The sequence below is a fragment of the Orbicella franksi genome, chromosome 1 (genome assembly GCF_964199315.1).
Source record: "Orbicella franksi chromosome 1, jaOrbFran1.1, whole genome shotgun sequence".
Lineage (NCBI taxonomy): Eukaryota > Metazoa > Cnidaria > Anthozoa > Scleractinia > Merulinidae > Orbicella > Orbicella franksi.
Window position 1 is genome coordinate 30,724,940 of NC_138145.1, and position 27,420 is coordinate 30,752,359.

General features: G+C 39.8%; 5 protein-coding genes and 1 pseudogene across 10 annotated transcripts in view; 2 read left to right on the forward strand and 4 right to left on the reverse strand.

The window, feature by feature from the left end:
* Positions 1-7,355, reverse strand: part of LOC145502671 (histone H2B.1 pseudogene) — an 8,062-nt pseudogene extending 707 nt beyond the window's left edge. The window contains exons 1-4 of one of the 3 annotated variants that reach the window (XR_014051380.1): positions 7,285-7,355; positions 7,126-7,194; positions 6,822-6,869; positions 1-1,205 (exon numbers count right to left, since the gene is read on the reverse strand). The exon at positions 1-1,205 is cut by the window's left edge and continues 707 nt beyond it. The product of XR_014051380.1 is annotated as a histone H2B.1 pseudogene, transcript variant X2 (transcript). Of the gene's footprint in view, positions 1,206-1,458; positions 1,550-6,821; positions 6,870-7,125 lie in introns of those variants that run through there. The other 2 variants (XR_014051378.1, XR_014051382.1) reach the window with 2 other exon arrangements.
* LOC145502662 (histone H2A) lies at positions 1,514-1,990 on the forward strand. Its single transcript, XM_081482010.1, has one exon. It carries the CDS (start codon positions 1,514-1,516, stop codon positions 1,892-1,894), a length of 381 nt encoding a protein of 126 aa, XP_081338136.1. The 3' UTR covers positions 1,895-1,990.
* LOC145502690 (histone H4) lies at positions 2,219-3,660 on the reverse strand. Its single transcript, XM_081482046.1, has one exon. The coding sequence runs from the start codon at positions 3,512-3,514 to the stop codon at positions 3,203-3,205; it is 312 nt and encodes a 103-aa protein (XP_081338172.1). The 5' UTR covers positions 3,515-3,660; the 3' UTR covers positions 2,219-3,202.
* LOC145502653 (histone H3) lies at positions 3,978-5,349 on the forward strand. The gene has a single exon (XM_081482000.1). The coding sequence runs from the start codon at positions 4,050-4,052 to the stop codon at positions 4,458-4,460; it is 411 nt and encodes a 136-aa protein (XP_081338126.1). The 5' UTR covers positions 3,978-4,049; the 3' UTR covers positions 4,461-5,349.
* LOC145502643 (histone H1-delta-like) lies at positions 5,413-6,556 on the reverse strand. Its single transcript, XM_081481989.1, has one exon. It carries the CDS (start codon positions 6,152-6,154, stop codon positions 5,567-5,569), a length of 588 nt encoding a protein of 195 aa, XP_081338115.1. The 5' UTR covers positions 6,155-6,556; the 3' UTR covers positions 5,413-5,566.
* A 3,718-nt stretch (positions 7,356-11,073) lies between the features above and the next one.
* Positions 11,074-25,712, reverse strand: LOC145502626 (proton-coupled zinc antiporter SLC30A5-like). 3 transcript variants are annotated; one of them, XM_081481979.1, is made up of 18 exons: positions 25,226-25,602; positions 25,073-25,117; positions 23,910-24,032; positions 23,253-23,319; positions 23,080-23,165; positions 22,450-22,537; positions 22,146-22,224; positions 21,528-21,604; positions 20,276-20,360; positions 19,788-19,870; positions 19,085-19,367; positions 18,213-18,403; positions 17,560-17,717; positions 16,980-17,109; positions 16,413-16,590; positions 15,017-15,243; positions 13,981-14,109; positions 11,074-13,433 (listed from the first exon to the last, which is right to left on the reverse strand). In XM_081481979.1, coding segments are annotated over exons 2-18 (2,175 nt in total). In that variant the 5' UTR covers positions 25,075-25,117; positions 25,226-25,602; the 3' UTR covers positions 11,074-13,244. The 3 variants fall into 3 exon arrangements, with proteins under 3 accessions (XP_081338105.1, XP_081338091.1, XP_081338099.1); XM_081481965.1 differs by lacking the exon at positions 25,073-25,117 and having other exon boundaries at positions 25,513-25,712; XM_081481973.1 differs by having other exon boundaries at positions 25,073-25,602.
* Between the last annotated feature and the right edge of the window lie 1,708 nt (positions 25,713-27,420).

A 27,420-nucleotide genomic window follows, 5' to 3' on the forward strand; every position in this document is an offset into this window, starting at 1 on the left:
TCTATGTTTACTTATAACTTAATAGAGACACGCCTAAAATCAAAAATGCTGGGTAGTCAGAACAACAATGCTGAACAACTGAGTAGTCAATTCGTGACATCCATATAGGTAATTCCCGGGAAAATCGTCTCGGTTGATTGCATACGCGCCATAGGGCTGTCAATCAAGAGGTAAACTTTTACTTCTGGTGAAAACGTAAAACCGCCATTTCTCCGCCAATATTTAGCCTTTTTCAAAAAATTTATTCAGAAATTAGAGATTATTCTTCGACCACTATTTTGACCCAAAAATCCAAATTTGAAGAAAATTGCCGACCCGAAGGTATACTGTAACCTTAATTAGTGAGGGAGTGCTTTGGAGAAGCCGCGAGGCAAATATAGGAATTAGCCAGGTTGCGTTCGCGAGTTCGCGCGCGAGACCCCGCTGGCTACGTCATTCTCAAATCTGATACGAAAACTTCGCTGAACAAGCGTGAACTAAGAGAACGACAAATACGCGATCTTTTGATCGAGTCGCCTTACATTATCAAATTTATTTCTCCACAAAGATTTGCCTTTTGAATTGATACTTCTACGAATTTAAGTACGTTCACATTGGGTCCAACATCAAAGAATAAGATAGATTAGGAACGCACAGCAGACATTTCTGCAGTCACATTAGTTTGGGCGGGAGGCTTAGAACTTCGTAAGACAGTCTTAAAATAATGCGCAATTACGAGAAAGGGCTATTGAAATGAAGCACAAAAGACTATGCTGTTGGTCATTGATTTTTATAACATTTGGTGGCTCCTAAAGGAGCCGTTTGTTTTGGCGGGAAACCCACCAAGTGAGTTTACTTGCTGCTGGTGTACTTGGTCACAGCCTTGGTTCCTTCACTCACGGCGTGTTTGGCCAGTTCACCGGGTAGAAGCAGCCTGATGGCGGTCTGGATCTCGCGGGAGCTGATGGTTGATTTCTTGTTGTAGTGTGCAAGGCGGGAAGCTTCGGTAGCGATGCGCTCAAAGATGTCGTTGACAAACGAGTTCATGATGCCCATGGCTTTGCTGGAGATACCAGTGTCAGGGTGAACTTGCTTCAACACCTTGTAGATGTAGATAGCATAGCTTTCCTTTCTCTTTCCCCTTCTCTTCTTCTTTCCATCAGCGGCGGCCTTTGCCTTGCCGGCTTTCTTCTCGCCTTTCTTTCCTGCAACTTTGGGTGCCATGTCTGTAGATCAGAATGGATTTGAATAAAGACTGGATGATACGTTTTGTATTTATAATAAAATGTTGAAAGGGTCAATTACCATAAGGATCGAAATTCTCGATTGCTGATTGGTCAGACCTTAGAGGTCATATTATTTTGCATGTGGTTTGTTTACACTACTTTGAATCTTTGTTTTCCCTTGTCAAATGAAAAGTCCTTATTGGTGCATTTCGATCCTCTATATTCGACTAATGGCAAATAAAACGTGACGCACCTCAATTCCATTTCATTCACTTAGAAACTTATTCTCGTGAGTTATACATTCAATCATGTCTGGTCGCGGTAAAGGAAAGGCAAAGGGCACCAAGTCCAAGAGCCGCTCATCCCGAGCAGGGCTTCAGTTCCCCGTCGGTCGTATCCATCGTCTTCTCCGCAAAGGCAACTATGCTGAGCGTGTTGGCGCCGGTGCTCCAGTGTACCTGGCTGCAGTTCTCGAGTATTTGAGCGCCGAGATCCTCGAGTTGGCGGGCAACGCTGCTCGTGACAACAAGAAGACAAGAATAATCCCCCGTCACCTTCAGCTGGCTGTCCGTAATGACGAGGAGTTGAACAAACTGCTCGCCGGTGTCACCATCGCACAGGGAGGTGTTCTTCCCAACATCCAGGCTGTACTTCTGCCCAAGAAGACAGAGAAGAAACCCAAAGCTTAAATAAGCTTTAACTCACAAAAAAAACCGGCTCCTTTAGGAGCCACCAAATATAACAAAGGTCTTGACCAACATGAATACTAACATACAAAGAAGAAAAACATTTGTTAAAAACGGTTCTACTTTCCATTTTGGTTCCAAAGTCCCGCACCATTTCTCCTTCTTTATTCAAACTAAAACATTGTAAGTTGTCTACCTATGCGTCCTTTTTTCTGCAATAGCGCGCAAACGTTTTTTCGCGCCTGAAATTTGAGCAAACATAAATCGAACTTTGAAATAACCGCGCGCAAACGTTTTTTCGCGCGCGAAATTTGCGCAAACATAAATCGAACTTTGAAATAACCGCCGCAATCTTTTCTATCGACTCTCGTACACATGATATATACGTCTTGCACATATTTCACATGCCAAAAACCGAGCAATAATTATGAGCAGCCCTGCGAAAGCCCTTTCCCTAGTAAATTAAAAAAAAAACTTCAGAACTGCCAACCGTTAAAGTTATGCCACAGGGGACTCGAACAATAAATCAACAGTAAGAATAAGGGTGCATTTCTTTAAGAAAATCTAAGATTGGAACCGATTGGCGTCAAAGGAACCGAAAAATCCACTCTGGGTGTGGATTCTTCGGTTCCTTCGACGCACCATGATCCAAGAGATCTTGGATTGATCTGTTTAGTAAAAAAACGCAAAATCCGTTTTCGGATTCTTTCGAATTTAAGAATCCAATCTTGGATTTTCTTACAGAAACGCACCCTGAGTGTGCTGTTGTTTACCCGTGTTCCTACACAACTGCCATCGAGGGGAGAGATTCTCAGGTTTCATAACGGCCCTGCGTTGATAGTCAACGACGTTAATCGAAACTTGAGACGTAATTGGAGCGTCTTAATTACAAAGCGGCAAGCGAGATAATATTCACAAATGTAAACCGCCTCCGCTTCATTCAAATCCCTTCTAAACGACTCAAAAAGACACTGGAACACAGGTAAATAACAGCACATTTATTTTTACTGCTGATATAGTGTTCGGGTCCCCTGTGGTTGTACGCGCGAGCAGGTCGACCGTTGCAGAAATGGCGCCAAAACCTCGCATGAACAAACAATGAAAGCTCACCATTGTTCGGCTCGAAGGTTATCGTTAAACATTCGTCGAATATTCAAGCAACGAATAGTAAGCGGCTTGCCTCAGCGCGCGATCTGTGGAAACGCTAGACATAAGTGTTGAATAACAAAGAAATATTTTATTGGTCATGACTTTTGAGAGATTTTGTGGCTCCTAAAGGAGCCGTTTGTTTGAGTTGGCAGACTGTGCAGTCTAACCGCCAAATCCGTACAGAGTACGGCCTTGTCGTTTCAGAGCGTACACCACATCCATGGCTGTCACAGTCTTTCTCTTGGCGTGCTCCGTGTATGTCACAGCGTCACGGATCACGTTCTCAAGGAAAACTTTGAGAACACCACGAGTCTCCTCGTAGATCAGGCCAGAGATTCGCTTGACACCGCCACGGCGAGCAAGACGACGGATGGCTGGCTTGGTGATGCCTTGGATGTTGTCCCGAAGGATCTTTCGGTGACGCTTGGCGCCTCCTTTTCCTAGACCTTTGCCTCCTTTACCGCGACCAGACATGTTGACTCCTTGCACGTATCACTGAGAAATAACCAACTTTGCGCCGTTTATGCTTTTTATAGGATGAAGAATGACCTCTCAGAAAACATAACACGAATATGCATGTTCTTATTGGCTGACTAAATACAACAAAGCCAAGGGTCAGGCTGTTAATTATCACTGATAAAATACCGGCATTCGCCAAGTACTCGTTTTCATTCACACTATACGTGCGAGCACATTCTGTAAAGGAAAACAAGTACATACCATTAATTAAACCTCCATAAAAACGCATAACGAAAGTATAACTAACTTTGCATCTATTCAAGCGATTTTTCTTTAAATCTCAGCGAAGAAATGTGCCTACTCCTGAAAAAAACCTTTTGAAAGCTTCTTAGGATCGAGATACAGTCACAGAACCGTGAAATTATTTGGTGATATTATATTTAACCAATCAAATCTCATAGTTTTGAACCAATCAGGAACAAGCCCGCCAGGTATAAATCCGTTTGTAACATTATTTTATCATTATCAGTGATATTTCACGATATCGAACATGGCACGTACAAAGCAAACTGCTCGAAAATCAACTGGTGGAAAAGCTCCACGCAAACAGCTCGCTACAAAGGCAGCTCGTAAGAGTGCTCCTGCCACCGGTGGAGTTAAGAAACCTCATCGTTACAGGCCTGGTACAGTCGCTCTTCGTGAGATCCGTCGTTACCAGAAATCCACCGAGCTGCTGATCCGCAAACTGCCGTTCCAGCGTCTTGTGCGAGAAATCGCTCAAGATTTCAAGACCGATCTGCGTTTCCAGAGTTCCGCTGTGATGGCTCTTCAAGAAGCTAGCGAGGCCTACCTTGTTGGTCTGTTTGAAGACACCAACTTGTGCGCCATCCACGCCAAGCGCGTCACCATCATGCCCAAGGATATTCAGTTGGCCCGCCGAATCCGTGGAGAGCGAGCATAAAGTGGACAACACTTTCACCAAACAAACGGCTCCTTTAGGAGCCACCACATGAATAAAAGCAATGACCAATTGATCTATTACAAAAAATATGGTATTCCCTTCACAGTAGATACTATCAGATAATATATAGATGTTGATTGGCCACGCGTTCGTAGCAGAACTAAAGTTCTCGTACAAGCGGAGTACTTCTGCAGCAAAAATCTAAAAACACGGGGCGGCGCAGCGTTTGCATGATTTTTTTGAAACCTCTCGGTTCAGGAAAGGTTGTTATCCACACTACTTTCTTTTTGGATTAAAGCTTAGTTTGAAGTTGCAAAAATCCAAATCAAGGCCTTTCGTGTTTCTACAATAAGATAGTCAGCGCTGTGTATAAAGAGCGGAATACATACTTTATCTTCGGGACAATCTCAAATGATCCCGCGTGGATTTTCCTTGTTGGCGGACGCTACAGCATTTCATCATGTTTACGTACACATCCAAGACATTTCGAATACTCAATAATACTCAACAATGCCCGAAAGAACAGATCAAAACTGTTATCTTTGACGCCGGGGTTTTTTTTTGTCAAAAGATGTTTGTAATCTTTTATTCTCCAGGAATCAGTTCGGAAAACCTAGCTCGAAATAGCCGTTAGTAAATAATTTCCCTTGGCCTTACAAGTGAATTGGATCTTTGTTATTCAATATTGTTATCGAGAGAATCTATTTTCGCTCCAGACTTTCTCGGGCAAAACTGAAACGAATCTTTTCAAATGGCTTTTGCGTTACACGCGCACGAGACCACGAGTCACGCAACTTCCGAGATTGTTTTCAAACCGTCACAGTCAAAGCGAGCTTTCAGCGACAAATCTTTAGAAACAGATTATTTTACGGGGTCTCCTTAGAATTTAAAACTGAAATCGAATAATTTGTAACTTATAGATATTTTTCGGGCAAGGAATAGAAGACGGGACGAACCAAAAGCTTTCACAGCACAAGTTTATAGCTTTAGAAATAAAAAAAAAGGATTTTTTTTTTCGGAGTAGTACTCTGTTGACTATTGCACTTTTATTTCGTTTGGTGGCTCCTAAAGGAGCCGTTTTGTTTGGTGAAGGAGTGCCCTACTCCTTAAGCTTTCTTAGCTGGCTTCTTGGCGGGCTTCTTCGCCGCGGGTTTCTTCACTGCTTTCTTGGGGGACTTTTTGGCTGCAGGCTTCTTAGCCGCTGGTTTTTTAGCTGCGGGCTTCTTTGTTGCTGCTTTCTTAGCTGCGGGTTTCTTTGCTGCTGGCTTTTTCGCCGTTGGTTTCTTTGCGGCCTTCTTTGCCGCCGGTTTCTTCGCGGCCTTCTTGGCGGCGGGCTTCTTTGGTTTGGCGGCGGGCTTCTTCTTTGGTTTCTTCTCCTTCTTTTCCTCCTTGGGCACCTTGAAGGAGCCTGAAGCACCAACTCCCCTGGTGTGTAGAAGTTTTCCACCGGCGGCGCCTCTCTTCAAAGCCAACTTCAGGTGAGGGCCGACCTCACCAACCTTGTAGTTGCCTTTGATGTATTTCTCGATGGCTTGGCGGGAAGAACCGTTTCGCTCCTTCAGTGCTACAATGGCAGCCTTGATCATCTCTATGTAAGGTGGATGATCAGCTGGCTTTTTAGGCACTGTTGGCTTCTTCTTTGCTGCTTCGGACATCTTGCAATTGTTTTTAGTTGAGATCGAATGTAAATGCATCGCATGCGGACCACTAAGGAAACAGGGCTGGAAAATGGCCTCGCGCAGTTCTGTGCTTGTTTGCCTAGTGATTGGCGCAAATAAAGTGTGATACTCGAACGATTTAATGAACCTAAGCTTCAAATTTTGTGACTTTGATATTTTTCAAGTTGAAGATGTTAAAAAACTTGGGATGAATACTGAAGAAGGTTAAACTTTTAGGCGTAAAACTTCATAAACTAGTAACTATTCATACAATATTTCATCTTTACAGCTAAATAACTCCAGTTCAGGTCGCTATCATTCAAAACTTTTTAAATAGTAGGAACGATAAACTTCTAAACCTTACATTTCTCTGATAAAATTGGCCCTCCTTTTGATCTCCAGACACTGAACGTAACTGAAGTTTCAACAACAAGGACAAACTCCTTCAGTCCGCCATTTGTGTATATATATCACTGTTTGATGTGTCATGGCAAACGTAATACCTTCGGGGAGACGCGAGGGTTACTTAGGGATAAGAAAGCAGATAGGAAATCTGATATTTAGAATTTTACTCTTAATTCTGTAAGAGCTAAGTAATGATGCATGGTACAGTGCCATCATTATATGACATTATAAATACATTCGTTGCCGATCTTATCCGTCGCGCGCAAGCTAAATTTATCCATCATATGTTCATCCTCACCTTTTTAATACGTGCTCTCAGTTTCTTGAAATCGTAACGCGAGTGGTCCTAGAAAGTGGAGAAAGTGGAGAAGCAGAAGTGGGTCGATAAAAATGATAGAATGTGTACGATTCTCGGTTTGTAAACACAACAATCTGCGAGAAAACGCGGTCAAAGTGCCAGAGGTTACGGCTGCATGTTTGTCAGTCTATATCCAGATCAACTCTGATGGGAACACATGCAACGTTTTATGTACTATCTTATTACCTAGGCTAGTATTTATTGAATCACGCTGTAAGGCAATCCACACTTTAAAACAACGTACTTCAAGCTCTCCTTCGTCCGGAGGTCTTCATGCAGAGGTAGTCAACAAACACACGACGATTTCCACCTCCTGACCCGACAAGATGAACGCAGTAAAGCAAATAAGCTTGTCATCATGAAACATCACTAGTTCAAGACATTTCTTAAACAAAGAACAAACCTTCGAAATTACGGCGGTAAACTATAAACTCCATTTTCCACTATTTTTCTTGCACACGCCGAGTGCCAAAATGGCGGTGTCACAGTGATATGTGTATCCCCGTGATATGTGTATCCCCGCACACATAACACTAGTGATATGTGTATCCCCTCCAAAATGGCGACCAGTGATATGTGTATCCCCCACCCCCCTCCCCTCTACTTTAAAAAGCAATATCCTCCTTGAAAGCGCTCTCGTCGTCCGGTCGCTTACTGGACGAACGAATAACCCAAACAGGCTTAAAACACAAATCTCAATTTTTGTAGTTGAAAAAGTTTACGTATCTGCTGCTGGAATTGTGTTCTTGATCCTAACTGGTTTTCTGCGAGCAGGATATAATGAATTTAAAGTTGAACACCAAATGGATCTAGGTATATTTCAATTTGAGTTTCACGGCACCGGATTTCTAGGACGATATTAATTGCGCGGTGCATTCTCACCCTTCGAGTAACGCATATTCTCCACTGTTCATCGCCTTGTTTGCATCTGAATTATTCATGGAGTGAAACACATATCACTGCTTCGACCCGCTCGCCATAAAATGATTAGTGGCACTCGTGTATCCCCTGCACCCGCTTTTCAGTTCGACTTTTTGTAAGATATGTTGTCTCAAGCTGTGTACATTGCTATACTGCGAATATTGCTAGCACGTTTCATAATATTCGACGTTTATTCTTCGGCAGTTAGCCTAGATAACGGCTGTCTTCAGGGGATACACATATCACTGCGCCATGTAATAATTAGTGATATGTGTATCCCCTGCGTGCGGTCGGCGACTGTGTACAACCGAGGTCAGTGAAACTCCAGAAATCCGAAGCTATGAATAAATGCCGGGTGTGAATATTTCTAGCAAGCCAGTTTTGACAATGCAAATGTTATGGGCATTTTTCTTCTTGGGTAGAAAGCCAATATAACAGCTGTGTCCATGGGGATACACATATCACTAGTTCATGAAATAATCAGTGATATGTGTATCCTTTATTATCCCGTGCACGCGTGCACGCGTTTTTAGTGGAATTATCGAGTTTCAAACTTCAGTGAACCCAAGCCGTGTAAAAACGTCGGGTGCTAATATTGTCTGCAGTTTTGACAAGGTTGATGCGCTATATTATAACAGTTGTGTTTCTGGGGATACACATATCACTGCGCCATGAAATAATTAGTGATATGTGTATCCCCTGCACGCGATTTCAGTTTAGATATTTAGACATTCGAGTTGCAAACTCCGCAAAACTCAACCTGGGTATAAACGTCGTAGCGAGTAAGCAGCCGGCACGTTTCGGGCCATTTTCTTCGATCAGGCAGATAGCCAATCTAACGGCTGTGTTTAGGGGATACACACTGAGATCACTGCGCCATGAAATAATTAGTGATATGTGTATCCGCTGTTCGAAGTTTTAGTCTGATATACAATCGCGTCGGTTGGAACTCAACCAAACTCAAGAAATCCTAATCTGCTCCGTTGGGCGCGAATTCATTTCTGGTTTCTTCTACTCTTTACAACGCTCGTTGGAACCTCGCAACCGAGTCGCTATTTTGTTCGTTGAATGCCCAGGCGCGTATCAGTGTTTTGTGTATCCCCACGGGGGATACACATATCACTAGTGATATGTGTGCGGGGATACACATATCACGGGGATACACATATCACTGTGACAGCGGCAATCGATTACACTCAGGAGGGGAGGGGAGGGGAGGGGAAGGGAACGAAGGCCTACTCGGGGAGAGCCATGGATAATCCAGGCAAGTTCGCACAGATGGACTGGGTACAAAATGCAGACTGCATACTGGGTGCAAACCCACTGACAGTGAATAACAACTGTTGTTTTCGTCCAATAGTCATGATGACATGTTGATGTCATTTTATAACTTACCAAGTGTTTCCCGCAGTAATCTTCCGCACCAGAGAAACATTCTTGGCCTGCTTCTTCAATTATTTTGTTTTAAGAAAGCATCGAGGCCATATTAATTTTATTCCTTTAGAGATTTTCAAGTCTTCATAGTCTAATCATACTTCGTGCACAAGATTTCAGTACACTATTAAATAACAACTGGTAATATGATGGAAATATTATCTAAGAACAAATGAAAAATAATCATGTAGTAAGCTAAAGAATTGAGGAGCGTCAAAGTTTCCGACATGTTTCTTACATGTCCCCAGTGAAATCAAATATACAGTCAAAAATAAGTTATTCAGCTTCGAATTTGTATGAGTGATGTCAATATAATGATAAAGGGATTGAGGCTTGCCTGGATTCCAAGACTTGTAAACCCTGAGAGTCATAACTGAACATCAATACTGGACCATTTCTCTATAAAACTTTCATTTGAGGATTAAACTTGAACAAGAATAATATGTAGTAAATATTAATGTGCTATAGATTAGGAGAAGTTTTCAAGGTAATGCTTTCAATGTTTGTTTATTTTCTTTACCCATGAGAGCATGAGATAAGAGAGAGGGGATATTCACTGATTAAATTTGCAGGTCGGAAGGGGTTGGCAGGAGAAAGGCCGAGTCTTACAAAGAATGATATGCATTTGACCATAGTTAGTGGAGGGGACTAACTATGATTTGAACTGGAAATTATCATCTGATATTGTTATAGTTTTGTGTTTTGATTGTCATGGTAGGGTTTTGAGTGAGATGTTGTTAGCTGCCTCTGTTTTCCTCTTTGCATCGCACTGAAGTTGATAAGATCTTTTAAAGGTACCAGATGCTGAAAGCACGAAACTGAGAGGTATGAATTGGCCCTTGTCGACCTTGTTAAAGCACTTAACCCTGTCAACTCTATTAAACACTTTTCAAAGGCAAGCTTTGTTAACTCAATTTAAACACAACATCTGTGCAATCGCAATTGAAGTAATTTGGGAAATTTTAATTATGAAATAGTATTTTAGTTATTTGGAGTAGTATTCTTAACTTTAACTTAAATAATGTCTCTACAATATTTGCTTTGATATAACATGACAAGTGTTTTACCTCGAAGTTTGTTGAAACAAACAAGCTAGTTATTCTGGAAGCCACTCACAATAATTCTAGATAGTGTTTACGTTTAGAGCGCTTACGTACATTTAGTTGGGGTGCGTGTCCATTTCAAGCATGCTCTAGTTCGCAAAAACTGACGATCGGATCAATGACATCAGAAATTGTAGAATTGCTAGAATTTTATTGTAAGATTAAAAAACAAATTTTGTATTTTGTTATGTCAGTTTTTTTTTTCGTAAAAGTTGTTTCCTTGTTAGCATCGGTCTGACCGTGCTCAATTTTCCCGCCAGAAGACTCAAAATACACATGCGCCGTTTTTTTTTTTTTTTTTTGTAAAGTTATTGATTTTAATCCATTACCTGCTGATAGTTTTAAGAGATAGAGAATAAATGCGATACCGAGTAAATGCATTGTGTCTATAATACAGGCAACAAATACAAGGAATCGTTGATGTACTTGTAATATTTCGATACAATTCTATATCATCTTCAGACTGAGGTGACATGCAGGTAGCAGAAATTTAAATACTGCAAGATGGTACATTTATTTAGTGAAAATATAAAACAAAGACGATACCATCAAGAGAATAGGCATAGTTCCGGCTACTGGCTTTTAAACCAGTGTTCAAATATGGTGCTGAACGCTTGATATGGTAAGCTTCTTTACATAGTAATAGATTCCAATTATCATCGCGGTCTACTATGTTTGGGTTACCACGCACGGTTTGGGTGAGAAATTCTTTGTTCATTGCAGTAGAAGGGGGGGGGGGGGGTGTTCTCATTGATAAATATGGCCGGTAAGTTGTATAAACCTTGTATGTGTTTGATCTGATCACAATAGCGCAGATATTTATATATAGCGGCTTTCTTTGTCCGTGAGCGCATGTTCTCGTGTGCGGACAAGCAGAGTTCTGTTCGTTTTGCCGATGTACGAAGAATTGCAACCGGGGCAAATGAATTCATATACAACATTTGATTGGCTTAATGGCAGCATTTTGTGCTTGTGAAGAAACATAATTTTGTGGTCTTCTGTTTTATTTACTCATGCACTGATTTCTTATGTTTTATTTACTGGTCAGCAGAAATAGCACAAAAAGTTAACGGATGAGAGACCAACCCGTCATTTGTATATCATTTGCATAATCTGCAAGCCACCAACAACTCGTAACTTGCTGTCGCAATTCACGAGTTAAAAAGGAAAACAGGAGTCCCCCGATTGGCACTTAACGCTTGCCGTTAGGAATAGCACTTCGGGCGTGTAACCGCTGGGCTACTGCGGGACTCCGTGACTAGGTTAGGAAATTTCTATGGCATGGTATAAAAGGTTGTATGTATATCTTTGATGAGATCTAAAATTTATCTTCACTTGGGCATTTGGTAGATGGTAGATTCTGAGGACAATTTAAGTGTGGGCTTTAATTTTTTTTTTTTTTGGCCTGTCTTTGTTATCTTTTGAGAGATCTTAGGAATAAAATTATTGTGCACAGCTTGGAATCACTATAACATAAGGACAGCAACGCCTTTCGTCTGGTCACCAAAGTTGGGTCGTTGTTAGGTCTGCGCGTCCCAGCTTGGCGTATTGGTTATTAGCTAATAAAGAGGGCTTAAAAAGAATCAAGGCATGGCTAGATGGGCATTTACCGGTAACCCAGGTTTGATCCCCTTTGCCAACGGGGATCAAACCTTTTTATTGCTTACTCAGTTCAGAGGTAAAAAAGAATTATACGAGAAAAACTAGGGTATCTAAAAGATAATAATGCTGCGGCACATTCTATTGATAGTGACATATTTTACGCAGTGATTCATCTACAACTTCATGCATGATGACTCATAGATGGCGAGGTGTGACAAGGGATCGTGACAAAAAAGCGCAGAGTGATCTGACCCATGTTTGAACATAAAAAGATACACATCAATCTCCCCTTTACCAGATCGCGGAAATCGAAAGATGTGGAAGTTGTAGGAGCAGAAATCTAACTTATAAATTCTGTATTGATACGTATTAAATGTCTCAAGAATGTTGACAGACTGTGTCGAGGACGCGTCCATCGCGATGTGTGAAAATACTAAAGCTTTAGCTTAAATTCATGTTTGGATGAAAAGGAATAGATCGCAGCATACATGAAATTAGCGTGTTCTACGGTTTTCGTTTGTTTTACTTATTCTGCAAGCTTTAGGAGCGACGATTTCTCTTCATTTAAGAATTCGGCCAAGTAGGCGAGACTGCTAAGAAATGACATACTAAGTTTAAAATTAAGATGTCACAATTAATCGTCCAGATTTACAAACTTTCACATACTGCATGCATCAAGAACAAAAGCCAGAGTTGTGAAAGCAGGCACAATCTCCTTCACATCGTTTTACAGGTAAATCAGAGCAAGACACAACTACTAATCTTTCTCACTGGAATCCACGCGAAAAGGCGTCCTCCTGTAGTTCGTGGCGCAACGCACTCTGGTAAAAAGTGGCGCAGTGCACTCTGGTTAAATGCGATGCACTCTGGTAAAAAGTGATGAATTCGAGAATTTGGATCCCCTTTTAAATATTCTTCTTAAATCCTGTTTATGTTGCTGCTCGCTCGCTACGCTCGCTCCGCAGCAATTATTTCAGTTCTACACAAACATGGGGGAAAATGGGCGTTGAATGCACACAGAATACTCCAGTTTGTGAAATAAGATGATACTTCAGACAACAATATCTTTTTAATTGCTGTTGTTTTATTGGGTTTTCTGCACTCACCTCACCTAAATTACACTTCGCATCTCTCTTGATATAGGATCTATTTTACAGGAGTTTATTTATAGAATACGATCTCATCAATGCTGTGACATATCAACCTCGAGATGTGGAGTTAATGATACTTCACTTGACGGAAATAAATAAACAGTATTTTACAAATTATAAAATTCGCCAACTCCCTAGTTAAGTTCGTGGGGTCATACAGCTTTTATAAGGCCATAGTCGAATTCTCCTGCCACAGAAGATAATCCCATATCGGCGCCTTGCTTCAGAGCTAACACAGACTTGTATCCGGCAGACAGAGCAGACATATGATGAAAGAAAGCCTCTTTTTCAACTTGAACGCTGAATTTATTGATTCCGTATTCCTTAAAAAGTGCACTAACCTGGGAAAAACGAGGATATAATTCACTTGGATTTACAGAATACAACTCAAGGGACTGACAATGATAAGCGACTATTCACAAAGTGGAGGTAAATACCCGACTTTCTCTTCGCTTTTGGTTGAGCTGAAAAGTTATCCTAGTTTAAACCAAACCATCCTTGACAAACACAACGTCAGTAAGACTGCTTTTGTTGAAAAACGCCAACAAATGAACAATACTCTCCGAACACCGGACAACATGAGAAAAATTAATGTCAAAAAAAGACGTCATAAAGTAAAACTGCTAACAAGTAAAATTTAATACGAAAAATAGACTAAAATTTACCGGACAATTTTTATGGGAAAACTATGTAAAGCATCGCTTGGTTAATTCAAAAACTATCCGTCAAATTACTCCCCGAACTGAACTCCACTCAAATGTATCAAACATTACGCCTACCAAGAAAGCGAATTAAAAATTCAACCTTACTCCTTAAGTTACCTTCCCCTTGTAGTAATCTAACATAGAAACGAAAAAGCGAGAACCTTATGTATCACGCCGGACCAACCTGTTGAATAATTCTCTGTTCATTTGCTGAGGGTGCTACCTGCACATGAATAGCACCGACAATTGCGTCAGATGAGTGTCTCCAGAAATGAGGATCCCGGTATGACAAAACGCCATCCAGTGATAAAATCTAACAGAAAACAAAGCATGAATCCGTCTGGTTAGAAAGGAAAAACAGAGGAGTGAAGACTAAAAATAAGTTTAACCAATCACAGTTTGTTTGCACACTTGTTCACCACTGATATCGGATCAGTTTACAAAGTCCATTTTTGAGCTCACTGTTTTTCTGAAATCTCTAGGACTCTATTGGGAGTTTGAATCTTTCAATCTTTCTGATGTTGTGAGATTGAGCAAGACACTACAATCTTACAGTGCTTCAGAAGGTAAAAGCTCTCTTCAAGACTTTATATCTTTTTTGCTTAGCCTGCGATAACAGGTGATGCAGTTCGATTCTTATAGGAACGCGAGGCGTACGAGTCAAAAGATTCGGCAACTGGACGCGTCTTTATCGCGCGCGTCCAGCGCTCTAACGAAAAACCCCATGCGGGGGGGGGGAGGGGGGGAGGGGTACTCCCCAAGTTTTTGGTGGGGGTGTGCGGCCCGAACTTCGAAACCTGGACCCAATTTCAGCCAAAATCTGTGATTGTCCATACCCTATTTCAGCCCTGAGCGAAAAACCGATACCCCATAACACACCTCTAAAATTAGTACACGACTCTTATATATGACTGCAGCTTACCAGAACTGGCTTTCATTTACGTGCACATTTGAGAAGGGTTACAAATTTGCAAATGTTGATGCGGAAAAAAATTGTTCCTTGTAAACAAAAAACTCATTGCCAAGATAATCTATTTCAGACCAAAATGGTCAAAATCTATGCCCTTTTTCACACCAAAACCGTTCATAAACCATACCCTTCAGGGTTGCACCTATACATGTATAACCCAAATAAGGGATTACCCTCGGGCAAGAAACCTCAAAACTGTCCGTTGGTTATTTAATACAACGAAGAGACTTTCTCTTTAACAGAAGCTAACCTTATTAAAAGTGCTTCCTAATGTTTTCTCTAAGTCAGTAGGTGTTCTAAGTAGTAACACTTGAGAGGACTCCTGAAGCAATGGAAGAACACTAAGAAAGATTAAAACAGCGATGAATAACGAACACAGCGGATCAGCGATGAAGAATCCAAACTGTTCGATCAGTACAGATGATACTATGACTCCTACACTGCCCATGGTATCAGCCACAACATGTAGAAAAACTCCTGAAAAAAAAAAACATCACGTCAACACAACCCGAAGATGTGTGCTCGTTGGTAAGTATGTCGTGTAACGGTCGTATAGTGTTTTGCCATACCCACATACAGCGGCCCACTTGTTCGAAGTGTAGATAACGAGCTATCCAATGGAGAAATCGCTATCCAGTGGATAAGTCAGTGTTGGAAAACAAACTATGTTATTCACTGGACAGTGATTCATCCAAGGGATAGCGTTATGCACCCTTTGAACAGCTGGGGCTTTACTACGTCCGCTAAGTTTCGGCATGGTTGTTGTTAATCAAAATCGAAAACTGTTCACACACTTCTACGACAGTGCTTATCATTGTGACCATTTTATAGTTTTCGTTTGACAGTCGAATTAAGAGATTAATCGTATCTATAACAAAATTCTCGATCGTGAGTGGTTCTCCGCGCGCCTTTCTGTTACGTAATCGGCGCGCGATCACGTGGGTGTCCAATTACAGGTATCCAATTTGAACCTTTTGTAATTGTATACCTGTAATCGGATACCCACGTGATTCGCACGTCAATTACGCGCGCTTTAATGGCTTCCTTCGCAATGTTTCCTATAGTTTTCAAATCTTATGAAAAGCGAAACAGACGTTTTCGCTCAAAACAAGTTCTCAAAAGACATTTTTAATTCCGAAATTTGTTATAGATACGATTAATTAGTAATTGGACCTTGTGTCGTACAATTCAGAGGGTAATCGTGCTCCTAATTTCAAATAGGCCTCGCACTTCACGCTCGTCCGATTTTGAAATTACTCGCGCGATTACTCCCTGAATTGTACTCCACTCGGTCCAATTACTATTACTAAGTCATGGACGACGCGTTTTGAAAATTCTCATCACAAGGTTTCTCGTTCTTAATCCGTCTCAGCCGTCCCGAGTCTTTAATCATCCTTTGATCTTATTGGTTCAAGTGCGGGTGACACCACTCGCATATTGGTGCATTGACAGACCGTGCGTCACTGTTTTGTTCTTACCGCATTTTGACGTCATCTGTGATCTATTACTGAACAGACGCACAGCAACATGAAATCTACTTGTTTTATATAATGAATAAACATCTAGACATCTGTCCTCCAATAGATAATAGGTAAGAACCAATCAAAGTGCGAGAATAATTTGACCTAAACTATAATAATTCTTACCTTGCATGTTCACACTGCGATCGTGGTGATCATCATGGGCGTGGCCGTGTCCATGACTGTGACCATGGTGACTGTGACCATGGCTACCGTGACCGTGCGAGCTACCACCGTGTGAGTGCGCATGTCTGAAGGCAAAGATACCCACTAAGTTCACCAGAAGGCCTCCAACAGACACGACCTGAAAACGGAAAATAAAAAATGCTCAAGCAGGCATGGGACAGCTACAAACTTTGCCTAAAGTTCATCGTTTGATTAACATGTTTATTGAATCAATATAATTTGGTGTAGAGTAGTTTTTTATGGGTCGTAAAACTAGAACCAATTTGAAAGCACATGTAATCACAACAGTACTCCATACTGATAGGCTATTGTAATCAACCAATCAGAATTGAACCTTGCGCAACGCGCACAAAGGCGAGAAAAATCACGTGGCCCACTTGACTGTTTTAGATTTGCCCCTGATTGGCAGAGAAAATAAAACCTTCAATCTGGTTGGTTACCTCACGCTACACAAGTTTTACGAATCAATTACCGGCTTTGTAAACACAAAACATTAACTGCACTTACTAATAATCGGTTAGTGTTGACTTTTGGAGGATCAAACAAGCGTTGAATGGCAGCCAGGAAAACAAAGAAGGAAATTACCACCAAGAAAATACCATTCACAAAGCCTGATAAAATCTCCACGCGGCCATAACTGTAAAAAGAAACTAACGATTAACAACAAAAGTAACATGACTTACATATAAAAAATTGCTATAGTTCCAGTTCATATCACAAAATGTCCACCGTATGAAAGTACTTCCCTGCAGCTTTTAAATGACTGGTCACACACCAAGCTTTTATTCGCGGACTTAAACTGACTTAAACTGTACAGTATAACGAACATTACAATACGACATTTCTGCTTAATAGCTCTCAACTAAATGGTCACACACAAGGGTTTTATCCACTGATTTTAAAGTTAGAACCACCTTGAACAGCATTACAAACAGTACTATGTAAAAGCACTGATCAATAGCTGTTTTCATTGGTCAGACACTTAAAAGTTTCATCCAGAGACACAAAAAGTTGGAGTTTTAATTGATCCAGTGACGAAAGGGCTACAAAATGAGAAATAAATGGTGATCAAGTAACTTGAACAGACCCATAAGAAAATGTTCTGGAAGCCTTCCATCTGGCCATGAGAGCTGCACAGAGTCCGATCACGAGCGCAGTACAGTCAAATAGCATGTGAAAACCATCAGAGATGAGGCCAAGGCTATTGGTCCAGACACCATAGAGCAGCTCGATACCTGTGAAAAGCTGAAATAACAACAGACAGGCTATTTATGATATGACAAATAAATGACATTCTTCACTTGCCGCATGCTTATAACACTCCAGCCTGCAATCAGAGGCCCCATCCATATGCCTGATCAGAGCTTTAACATATAAGATGGTATGTATGCATGTAGTATCCTTTGCGGCTGTTAAAGGGTTGTCACGCAATGCTTACCCCACTAAGGGAGAAGCATTGCATGACGACCCTAATAACGGCTGCGAAGGTGACTAGTATGCATGATGCTTTGTAGTTTCTTGCTTTAGCTCAGTAAAAATGTTTGTGTAAGAAAACCATGTTAAAGAGTCACTGCACTTAATTAACAATAAAAATCTGGCATTGAAAAAAAAAAAAAAAGAAGTTGAGGTTTGTAAGGTAATCCAAAAAGCAAATGAAATCAAAGGAAAATTTTCTGAGACATTTTAAGCTAACACACGAAGTCCAGCAATACAAAGTAACTTGCAGAATTTACTACCTACCAGATTGAGGCACAAGAAATAGAAAATCTGCCTGGATTCTGACTGCTCCACAATCTGCCTCAAAAGACTTTGTACCGTTGTTAACACGGACTGTGGAGTCTGGAAGTTATAGATTGGCAGGCCACCAGTAGTGTAGCCAATCAGATTTCCTTTAGTCATACGAGGTGATGGTCTTGACAACAACCTTGTGGCTGGTAAAACACAACAATCAACACCAACAATCTTGTGAGATCAGTTTTCTAAAAATTATAAAAGTCACATGACGGTCCAAACTTTCTGTAAGGCCAGTAAGAGACAGTCAGGATCCTCAAAGCAAGATGCAAGCAGATGAAAGCCTTGAATATTGGGCACAAACTCTCAAACCAGTTCATTACCACGACAAACATCCAAAAGAAACAAGAATAACTTTCACAATAAGCACTCTTCTCTATTGCTACTGTCAGGGGGTTGCTACTTTCTGGTAACTAAAATGTGTATCATTGATGGACTTATCAATTAGAAAAAAGGAAAAAACTCTAGTACGAATTTGAGGAAGAAATCAGTGGTCATTTCATACAAATTTAATATAGACATAAAAATCACAAAGCTTGTTGAAAATGTGAATAATATATTGCCTTTAGAATAACAGTCATTTGGTACAGCTGGCACAGATTGTCACATCTGTAATTTCCATACATGTTTCTATTGTTTCTTTTTCTTTTCTTAGGTCAGTACTTTTGGATTGCTGTTCTTTTGTGAGGCTCACTCCCTTCAGGTTTTCCTAACCTTAACCTTGCTAACCATGTTCTACCAAGTGGTCATTACTTTAGGACTTTATTACACAATGTTTCCTTGTAAGCAGGAGAAATAAAAAAAAGAACAACAATACCTACCCAGCACAAAGAAGAAAGCACTGAAAAATGTTCCTGCAGATACCAGATGTGGGTCTGATGGTTTGCCATGATGCCATTCATGCATGCTCCATGCCCAGGGTTTATCCCACAACAATGCAATAACCATGGCAGATAAAAATGAGGCTATGGAGCCTATCTTGCCTGTCCTCGGTGACTCAAGTTTTGCCAAACAGAAGGACTCAATGTAAAAGTCAAAGATAAACACAAGGAAAATAACTACAGCCAAAGGGATCAATGCTTCAAGCAAGTCAATGTCCGTTGTCTGTGTATGTACAAATGAGAAAAAACTAATACAATTAATTTCATGGTGTTCATGGTAAACTTTGTGTCTGGTCTTCAATTCTTTAACAAAGTGCTTTTGGAGAGAATGGTACACTCAGCTAAAAGGGAGCACCTAATAACCCCAACAATACTGGTATGTAGGTTCACCCTAGGTAGGTAGGTTGACAAAGGTAGATTCACATTAGGTTCATAACTTCTAATACATAGAAAGTACTTTGAATAGATGAATGGATGGCAAGTGCGTCTACCTGAACCAAAACCAAAGAGGAAGTAGGTGATTTGACAGTATTAGGCTTAATATCACCATCACCATTAACATTTCCCATGTTGTTTAGCTGTACATAATGCATCTCTGATAATGTGAAGAGTTTCAAGGTAGTTTCAGACTGTATTAACATACCTGAGTAAAATATGATAACAAAGCAAGTGGAAGCAGGAACACGGTAGATATACAACTGGAAAGTGCAGCAAGTCTCTTTCCACCTAGTGACCCAAAACAAAAACTGACTTGATAAACTACCTGGTAAATGGTTAGGAACTGTGCACTCTTGCATCAAAATCAATTTAGTGTTATTAATAAATCAAATTATTTAAGTCAAAATGTGAGATGAGATATACCAATGATAAATGATAGAAAATGCACAGGTATAACCCCCTCCCCCCAAATCTGTACCCCATATGGACTGCCATCTGGGACTTAACCTTATGTCTATCCCTGAAAACTACTCCTGACCCTACACGGATCCACATGGGGTCTAAACAGTGTTCAGATGAAGGGAGTCCAAGAGGAACTACACACAACATCTCTTTGGAGCATGGCTTCGGGATTCAGCTTTGCAATTATAGTTAAAAGCCTTGCTGGAAGTACCACCTGAATAATTGTCTCACCTCCAACTTCAACTGCTAGGGTTCTTGAAACATTCTTGTGAGCAATTTTAAATAAAAGAACAAGAACTAGCAGAATAAGTCCACCCTGAAAACGGCAAATAAATTAACATTAACTATTGGTATGGAAATACAAACTAAGATCACAAAAACGGTGGGAGATTTTATCTTCTGTAGTGTAATAAAATGTTGAGAGTAGCAATTGATAGAAGTGGTACTTAAAGTGCCCATGAAGTAAAAAAATAATTGCTGCTTATATGAAAGGCTTTTCAAAGTAAAGAAGAACGGCATTTTCCTTTTTGGAATATCTTTTTTCATTTTAGAGATATTCACATTTTTGTATTGTGCAAATGAGGAAAGTGATGACGTCATAGGTGGTTCCTCTGAAACAGCACAACACTCAATCGAGAATAACTCTAGAAATATTAAAGCGATGTTCATCAAACTTGGCACCAGAAATGTACATCACAAAAGAAACAGAATGACATCTACTATGCTGTTGCCATGGCAACACTCTTGGCCCCAGTCTCTTTCTGTGAAAAACCAAATATCCCCATTTGCAACCTTTTTAAGTGGGACAGAGGGTCTTGCACAGAACACACATGGTTCCCATATTGTCTTAACTCTCCCCATTAGATTGGTGGGAGTGGATTATCCTTGTTTAAGATAAAATCTGGGAATTTTAGTCTTAATTAAAACAGAACCAGCGGCATAACTGTTGACATGGCAATGGCATGACGGGTGTCATTATGTTTCTTTTGTGATGTACATTTCTGGTGTCAAGTTTAAAGAACACTGCTTTAATATTTCTAGAGTTATTCTCGATTGAGTGTTGTGCTGTTTTAGTGGAACCACCTACAACGCCAACACTTTCCTTACAAAAACGTAAATATCTCTCAAACGAAAAAAGATATTCCAAAAAGGAAAACGCCATTCTTCTTTACCTTGAAAAGCCTTTCAAATAAGCAGCAATTATTTTTTACTTCATAGGCACTTTAAAACTTGTGTAAATTTATGATGGGCAAAACTTAACTTAACTTTTTCTCTTAATATAATTTTGTAGTACATATGACTGGTTTTAAGCTTAGTTTATTATTGATTGTAAAGTGATGCGTGTGCTGTGCCTGATCTTTTAATAAAGACTTTTCACTCATAAAGACTTTTTCAATGATGTCTCTATCATGTGGGATGGAATGTAAATGAGGGATGTTTGTTCTGGTAGGCTATTAATACAAGACTTATTTAACAACATTACCTTGTGGTCAGGCAACCCAAGCCAAGATAATCCCAAGTAATACCAGTGAATCCACTGGCTTTTATGATGACCCTCCGCTGACAGGATGTTAAGTAAAATCAAGTCAAATATATAGATTTGGCCAAGCCTAAAAGCAGAGCTCCCATAAAATATTATAATCATCCACGCAACACAATAACCTTTAAAGAAATTCGTCAAACCAAATGAAATTAACAAAAAATCAAGTATAATAATTATTTGCACTAAAGCATAATTTGAATATTATTTTTGTCAGCAGCTCTGCAATCATTTCATCAGTCGTAGCCTTACCAGGCCTTAAAAGAAATTCACCCAAAAAATTGAACAAACAAAACAAGGAAATCTCCATACTTTGTAAACACAATATGCAAATCACCATAACCAAGCATCATATATATTACGTCCTGTTCGCTTTCAAAGCATAAATGGTTTCTTGGTTTTCAACCATAACAGAGGAAGAAATTTTGGCAGTCTATGAAGCGGCTGTCCATACTAAAACAAAGAAAACTTCAAAACTCGCCTGACAGTATCTACAAAATTAATACTGTAACAGTTTTATCTAAATTGTAGAATTATTTTACTTTTCACATGTAAGGATACGGTGACTCAAACTTGGAGAATCATTATCAAACAACAGAAGGCACAAAATTCCTAAGAGAAATAACACAGATCCTCGGACCTAAAAGATTTATAACACAAATACACGTAGTAAGTTAGAACAGAATCTACCATACAAATACAGAAGAGGGTAATAAAAAACTGAATAACAATTTGACTCATTGTTGGCAAACTTAACAATTTGATGGGTTGCACAGGCACTTTCTATCTATGAAGTACAAGACTGTATAATATATAAGATAGAGTTAACAGAGCTGAGTAAGAGAGCATAATTCACTGAAATTACCTTTGATGGGCCAGTGCCACCAGAATGAAAAAGTACTCCTAATGCTGCCACCACCACCACATCACTGTGCTCAAATAACAAAACAGTTCTGTAAAAAAAGTAACAAAGATATTCAACTGACAGGTCATCAAACTTCCAAACAAATTACAGAATGTCACAAGAAAAAACTACTCTTAATGAAGATATATGCAAGTCTGCCACACAGTTTTTCAGGCATGTCACTTGCCGAAACAGGTTATGTATACGTCTTACAGTGCAACTGTCATGCAATAATCTGCAGTTGAAGGTGACAGTCACTTACATGCTGATAATATCTTTTGAACCCTTTCAAAATATCAATTCTCCTTTAGTCAGTGAGTTCCATAGATTTCTTTTTATACCAGTTCTAAAAATTTGTGGTACATCAAGACAACATCAGTTAGTTGACGATTTTCTTAATTTTTGTCACCTGCCACTTGGTTTCCTATTGGTGATGTAAAAAGTAATTGCATTTTCATCACTTTGGAAGTTAAAGGGTTAAACTGAAAAAATGAGTGGGGCAGTCAAAACTACAGTCTGTATTATAATTTTAGTGGCAGTTTGAAGCTTTATGCTACCCATGCAAGACTAGATTATAAATTTACTTCTTACCTCAAAGCACCACAGAGTGTTAGACCTTCAAGCCATATCAGGCCTATTACTGTTGACACTAAAGCATGCTTGCCAATTTTGCACCACTGGAAAAAAATGGAAATAAAAAGGAATTACTATACTTAATCATACAAAGACTACCACTGACAATAATGCAAGTATCAAAAGCGTACCTGATTTGGAGTAATTTTCTTTCCTGATGATACAGGCCTTTGTAATATTACAAGGACGATAGTTGTGCTGCAAAAAAAGGCATTTGAAACAACAATCAACTCGCTGAAACAAATTCCAATACTAAGCTGACATGTAACTTTAAAAATATTGTATTCTTGGTATTTTATTATGTCAAATAAATCAGTAGTTGTTAGTGGCAGATCCAAACTTGGATAAGAGATGGGGTTCTAGATTAAGACAGTGCATGTCCAGATTGAAAGAGTACCTACAGGAATGATAAGTTGTTTCATTCTACTCATTGGGCTGAGGGACTGGGATTGATGATCTATCAATTCTCTATCAATATACCTGAAGCAATGTATTGAAATTTTATGACTGAACAAAACATTTCTACAATTTTTAAGTTGTCACCTGCACTTTGGAAGGTCCTAAGAAAAGGGTACTATTATAAAGAAAATATAGTCTAGAGACTCCAAATTATAAGGGTGCAGGCCAGTGGTCAATGATCATAAAAAGGTAAGTTAAAAATGGAGTATTTATGTAGGTCAAAAACTGTGGTTACTTACTGATGGGACAATACCATATTAATCAGTTTAGAAAAATATGTAGCTTAATGGTTAAAGTTTTAAAATAAACACAATCTGGACTTAACATACCAAAGCTTGACAATAAATAGGAACTGGACAACATGGAAGATTTTAAGCTGCTCATAAGTCACAAATAAACCAAAGGTATGTAGAAATTTGGCAATCACCAGTGCAATCACATATGGTGTGGTCCTGTAAAACACAAAGGACAAAAATAAACCATCTTCACAATATTGGGAGGGCCAGTGGCATAATGATTAGTGCATTGAACCTGGGATCAAGTGTTCTAGGTTTGCACCCTGGTCACAGTCAGTGAATTGTGTTATTGGGCAAGACAATTAACTATCAAAGTGCCTCTCTCTACCCAGGTGTATACCAGTAAATGGATACTTGTGAATTTAGTGCTGGGGGAAAGTCTGTGATGGACCAGCCTCCATCCAGGAGGGTAGAAATATTCATAGTCACAGGAAAAGCTCTGGAAATATGAACCACTTTGCCTGATACAGAATAAACTTTTTTTTACAACTAACAAACAATTGAACTAAAAGTCCCATCCTAACAGACACAGAGTTAAGCCATAACAATAGAACAATAATTCCAAAACACTACCAAATAAGTTAACAAATGTTGAAGAATGCTACTGTAATACTTGAATCTTTTCATACTGCCAAGACCCAAGGGAAACAGTAAGATTTGTTTCCTTGAGACCCTCAATGTTCCCAGAGAGAAGCTACGGGAAAACATTGAGGGTCAAGGGGAAACAAACCTCATAGTTTCCCTTGAGGCCAGTCATTAAGTGTTTGTTATACCTTCCAACTCAAAAATGAAACTAACTGCAAAAAAAAATATCCTTGACGCCATCTGACACACAAATTTGCCAAGGTTTGATCTGATCACAAGCACATTAAAATTTTCAGTTGTTGTTTCCCTAGGGAGTTAGTGAGTTTTGCTTCCCATAGGGAGTTAGTGAGTTTTGACCCATGACAGGACATGTTCTCCTCCAATCAGAAAGCATATTTGAGTTGGTAGGTATAACAACATGCCATGTTTCTAGAATTTTTGATGTGTTTCTTGCAGCCTGCATGACTGACTTGTATTGATAATTTTAAGCAGAGCCGTTTTAAAACTAAGCTTACATCTACTACCAGAAGGGTTGGTTTGTTTTGTTCATTTGGTCCATAGCAGGCCAAACGAGGCAACTGAACAACCAAATACATTGATCCAAAACTTACATGTCTCATTCATTCCTTTTAAACTGAATGTGTTGCCGCTCCTCACTGATGTTTACAAAAGAAAACTCTTTTTAATTCCGACTTAAACACCTGTTCGTATGTAGGCATAAACCTAATTCATCAATTCAGGTCAATTCAATAGTGTAGCTATACCACAGTCCACATGACGTGCACTGTACGGTGTGTCTGTGCAGAGAGGCTTCTTGAATATCCTTTAACAGCGATCTCGTTAAAAAAAAAAAAAGCAAGATCGCTTAGTATCACTATGCATGTACATTTGGTGAAACGCAATCATCAATATTGCCGATGGCCTCTGTACATGTAAGCTTGCTATCACATTCGGTTCTTCGATTCATGGTGTGGAATGTTCTGCATAAACACGTTTGATGTGTTCTTAAGGAGATCTTGTAATAAACTAAAAATAAGGCTAGGAATCTTACACTGTGTATTGGCCGATTGGTCCCAGCTGACGTTTGTTAAAAAGCAAATTGTCTGAATACATCTCAAGATCCTCCATCTTTGAACGGAAGCATGAGCTGGCAACACAAATGGTAGCAACCGCTGGCCAGATGGTCTTCGGGCGCGAATACACACAGCCTCGTCTGTTCCTTTTCCTGACCCTTCCAAACCTTTCATACATGACATATATGATCCACTGGGCTAGAAGCCGCTTCGTCAGACGTCCGTTACCCTGGAAAATTCAATACTTAGAACTAGACTTCAGTGGGCGCGTTTCGCTTTGTGCGATTAAGGATTGAATCGTTACAGAAATGATAACCGGTACACCGTACAACAGCCAAACTTTTCTAAAAGCAAAAATGACCAATGTTTCCGCTAAAGAGCAAGACTGGGAAGCAATTGAGTAAATATACACTCCGTCACTTTTTTCTTTGTCACTTTGACTGTTTTTTTTTGTTTTTTTTTGTTTTTTGTTTTGTCTCGTTAGACTCACAGATCAAATACTTACTGATCGATTGAACGGTCGTGAGCGGAAAGGTTTTTTTTTTACTTCTCTTTTTTAGAAATGCTGTTTAATGAAACGAGGGCAAGGGGCAAGGTCAAAAAAGTCTCGAACCTTACACTGAGTCCCGGCAGTGATTGGATGCTTCTGAGAAAAGCGGGAAGAAATGCCGTAAAAGGTTTCGACTGCCGGTCTATTAATTTTGGCAAGTTGTTATCACTCAAGATTGTGAAGTCGAAAAGCTGGTAAGAAGTGAAAAAGGTAATTAAAATAGCCAACGGCTGAACAATCCAATTAAGTCAACTTCTATTTCACACTATTCACTCAAAAAATAAATAAGCGGAAAAAGGTTTCACAAAAGGTAGCCCTAAGTAAACGGCAACATAGAAATTGTGACAGCCGACGTTTTTAGTTGCCTTATCTTTACAAACCTTTCCAAATAGCAATACTTTTAGTAAGACGAAAGAATGCCGCGGTGGATATAAAGCTCATGTTGTCACTCTCCAATTCTGCTGTCACTAAACATTCGTTTCTTTTCCATCTTGACCTTAGACGTTAAACCAAAAAAGCATTGTACTAAAGAAAACTTTACATAAGATGATTTTATATAAATTACCGACCGGAATAGAAGCATTTGTATGGTAACTGGGTATAGCATTTGTGAGGATCAATCAGGGGCACCCAATGGATCGTTTCGGTAAATTATCTGTTCGGAAGGCCTTTAATCCCCTCTGATTTTCTTAAGAGAATTGTCACCTCGAACTTTCGTGATATGAGAAATCAGGAGCCATAATGGGGTACGGAGACCGTAAGTCTTGGGATCCGCGCGCACCTATGATATGGGACAATTTTTCTATTTTTAGAACAAATTGCGCCATCCTGACGTCATATATCCGCGCGGATCCACGCACATGTCGGGGGTTCTCGTGTGGATGTTGTCACGTTGCATGATCAAATGGGGAGAGTTGAGAGATTCTCTTGCGTATCTTTCACAGCGATGGCGGGGAATAAGACAGGGACTAAGAACCTAAGGCGCTTATATGTAGTTTTATGCTCTGAGCCAACGGAAAAGGTGGGTTTTTCAGGGTCGAAAACAAGACTTCAATCTCGCGCTGGGAATGAATAATAAGATCTGCTCGTGCTAGTTGTAAGCTTACGCGTATGTTTTTGTGTTTGTTCTGACTTAAGAATATAGCAAGAAAACTCTCTACTCTGGTATCGAGTTAATTTGTGAGTTTCTCGGACAATGGTTAATCATAACCAAAACTTGTTTTGATGGTTTCTTATTGTTTCTGCTTGTTTGGTGAGTTTGCAAAAGTTTTTGAAAGGAAAGTCTGACGCGTACAATTAGCTCATTTGCATAGTGCGGCTCGTGCACTTTCAAGTC

Coding starts and splice junctions, on each gene's coding strand:
- LOC145502653 (XM_081482000.1), top strand. CDS start 4,050: ATGGCACGTACAAAGCAAACTGCTCGAAAATCAACTGGTGGAAAAGCT.
- LOC145502626 (XM_081481965.1), bottom strand. CDS start 25,712: ATGTATGAAAGGTTTGGAAGGGTCAGGAAAAGGAACAGACGAGGCTGT. Junction 24,033..25,512: donor CCAATCGGCCAATACACAGT/GTAAGATTCCTA, acceptor TGTGTTTTACAG/GACCACACCATATGTGATTG. Junction 22,225..22,449: donor GTGGCACTGGCCCATCAAAG/GTAATTTCAGTG, acceptor TAAATCTTTTAG/GTCCGAGGATCTGTGTTATT.
- LOC145502643 (XM_081481989.1), bottom strand. CDS start 6,154: ATGCATTTACATTCGATCTCAACTAAAAACAATTGCAAGATGTCCGAA.
- LOC145502662 (XM_081482010.1), top strand. CDS start 1,514: ATGTCTGGTCGCGGTAAAGGAAAGGCAAAGGGCACCAAGTCCAAGAGC.
- LOC145502690 (XM_081482046.1), bottom strand. CDS start 3,514: ATGTCTGGTCGCGGTAAAGGAGGCAAAGGTCTAGGAAAAGGAGGCGCC.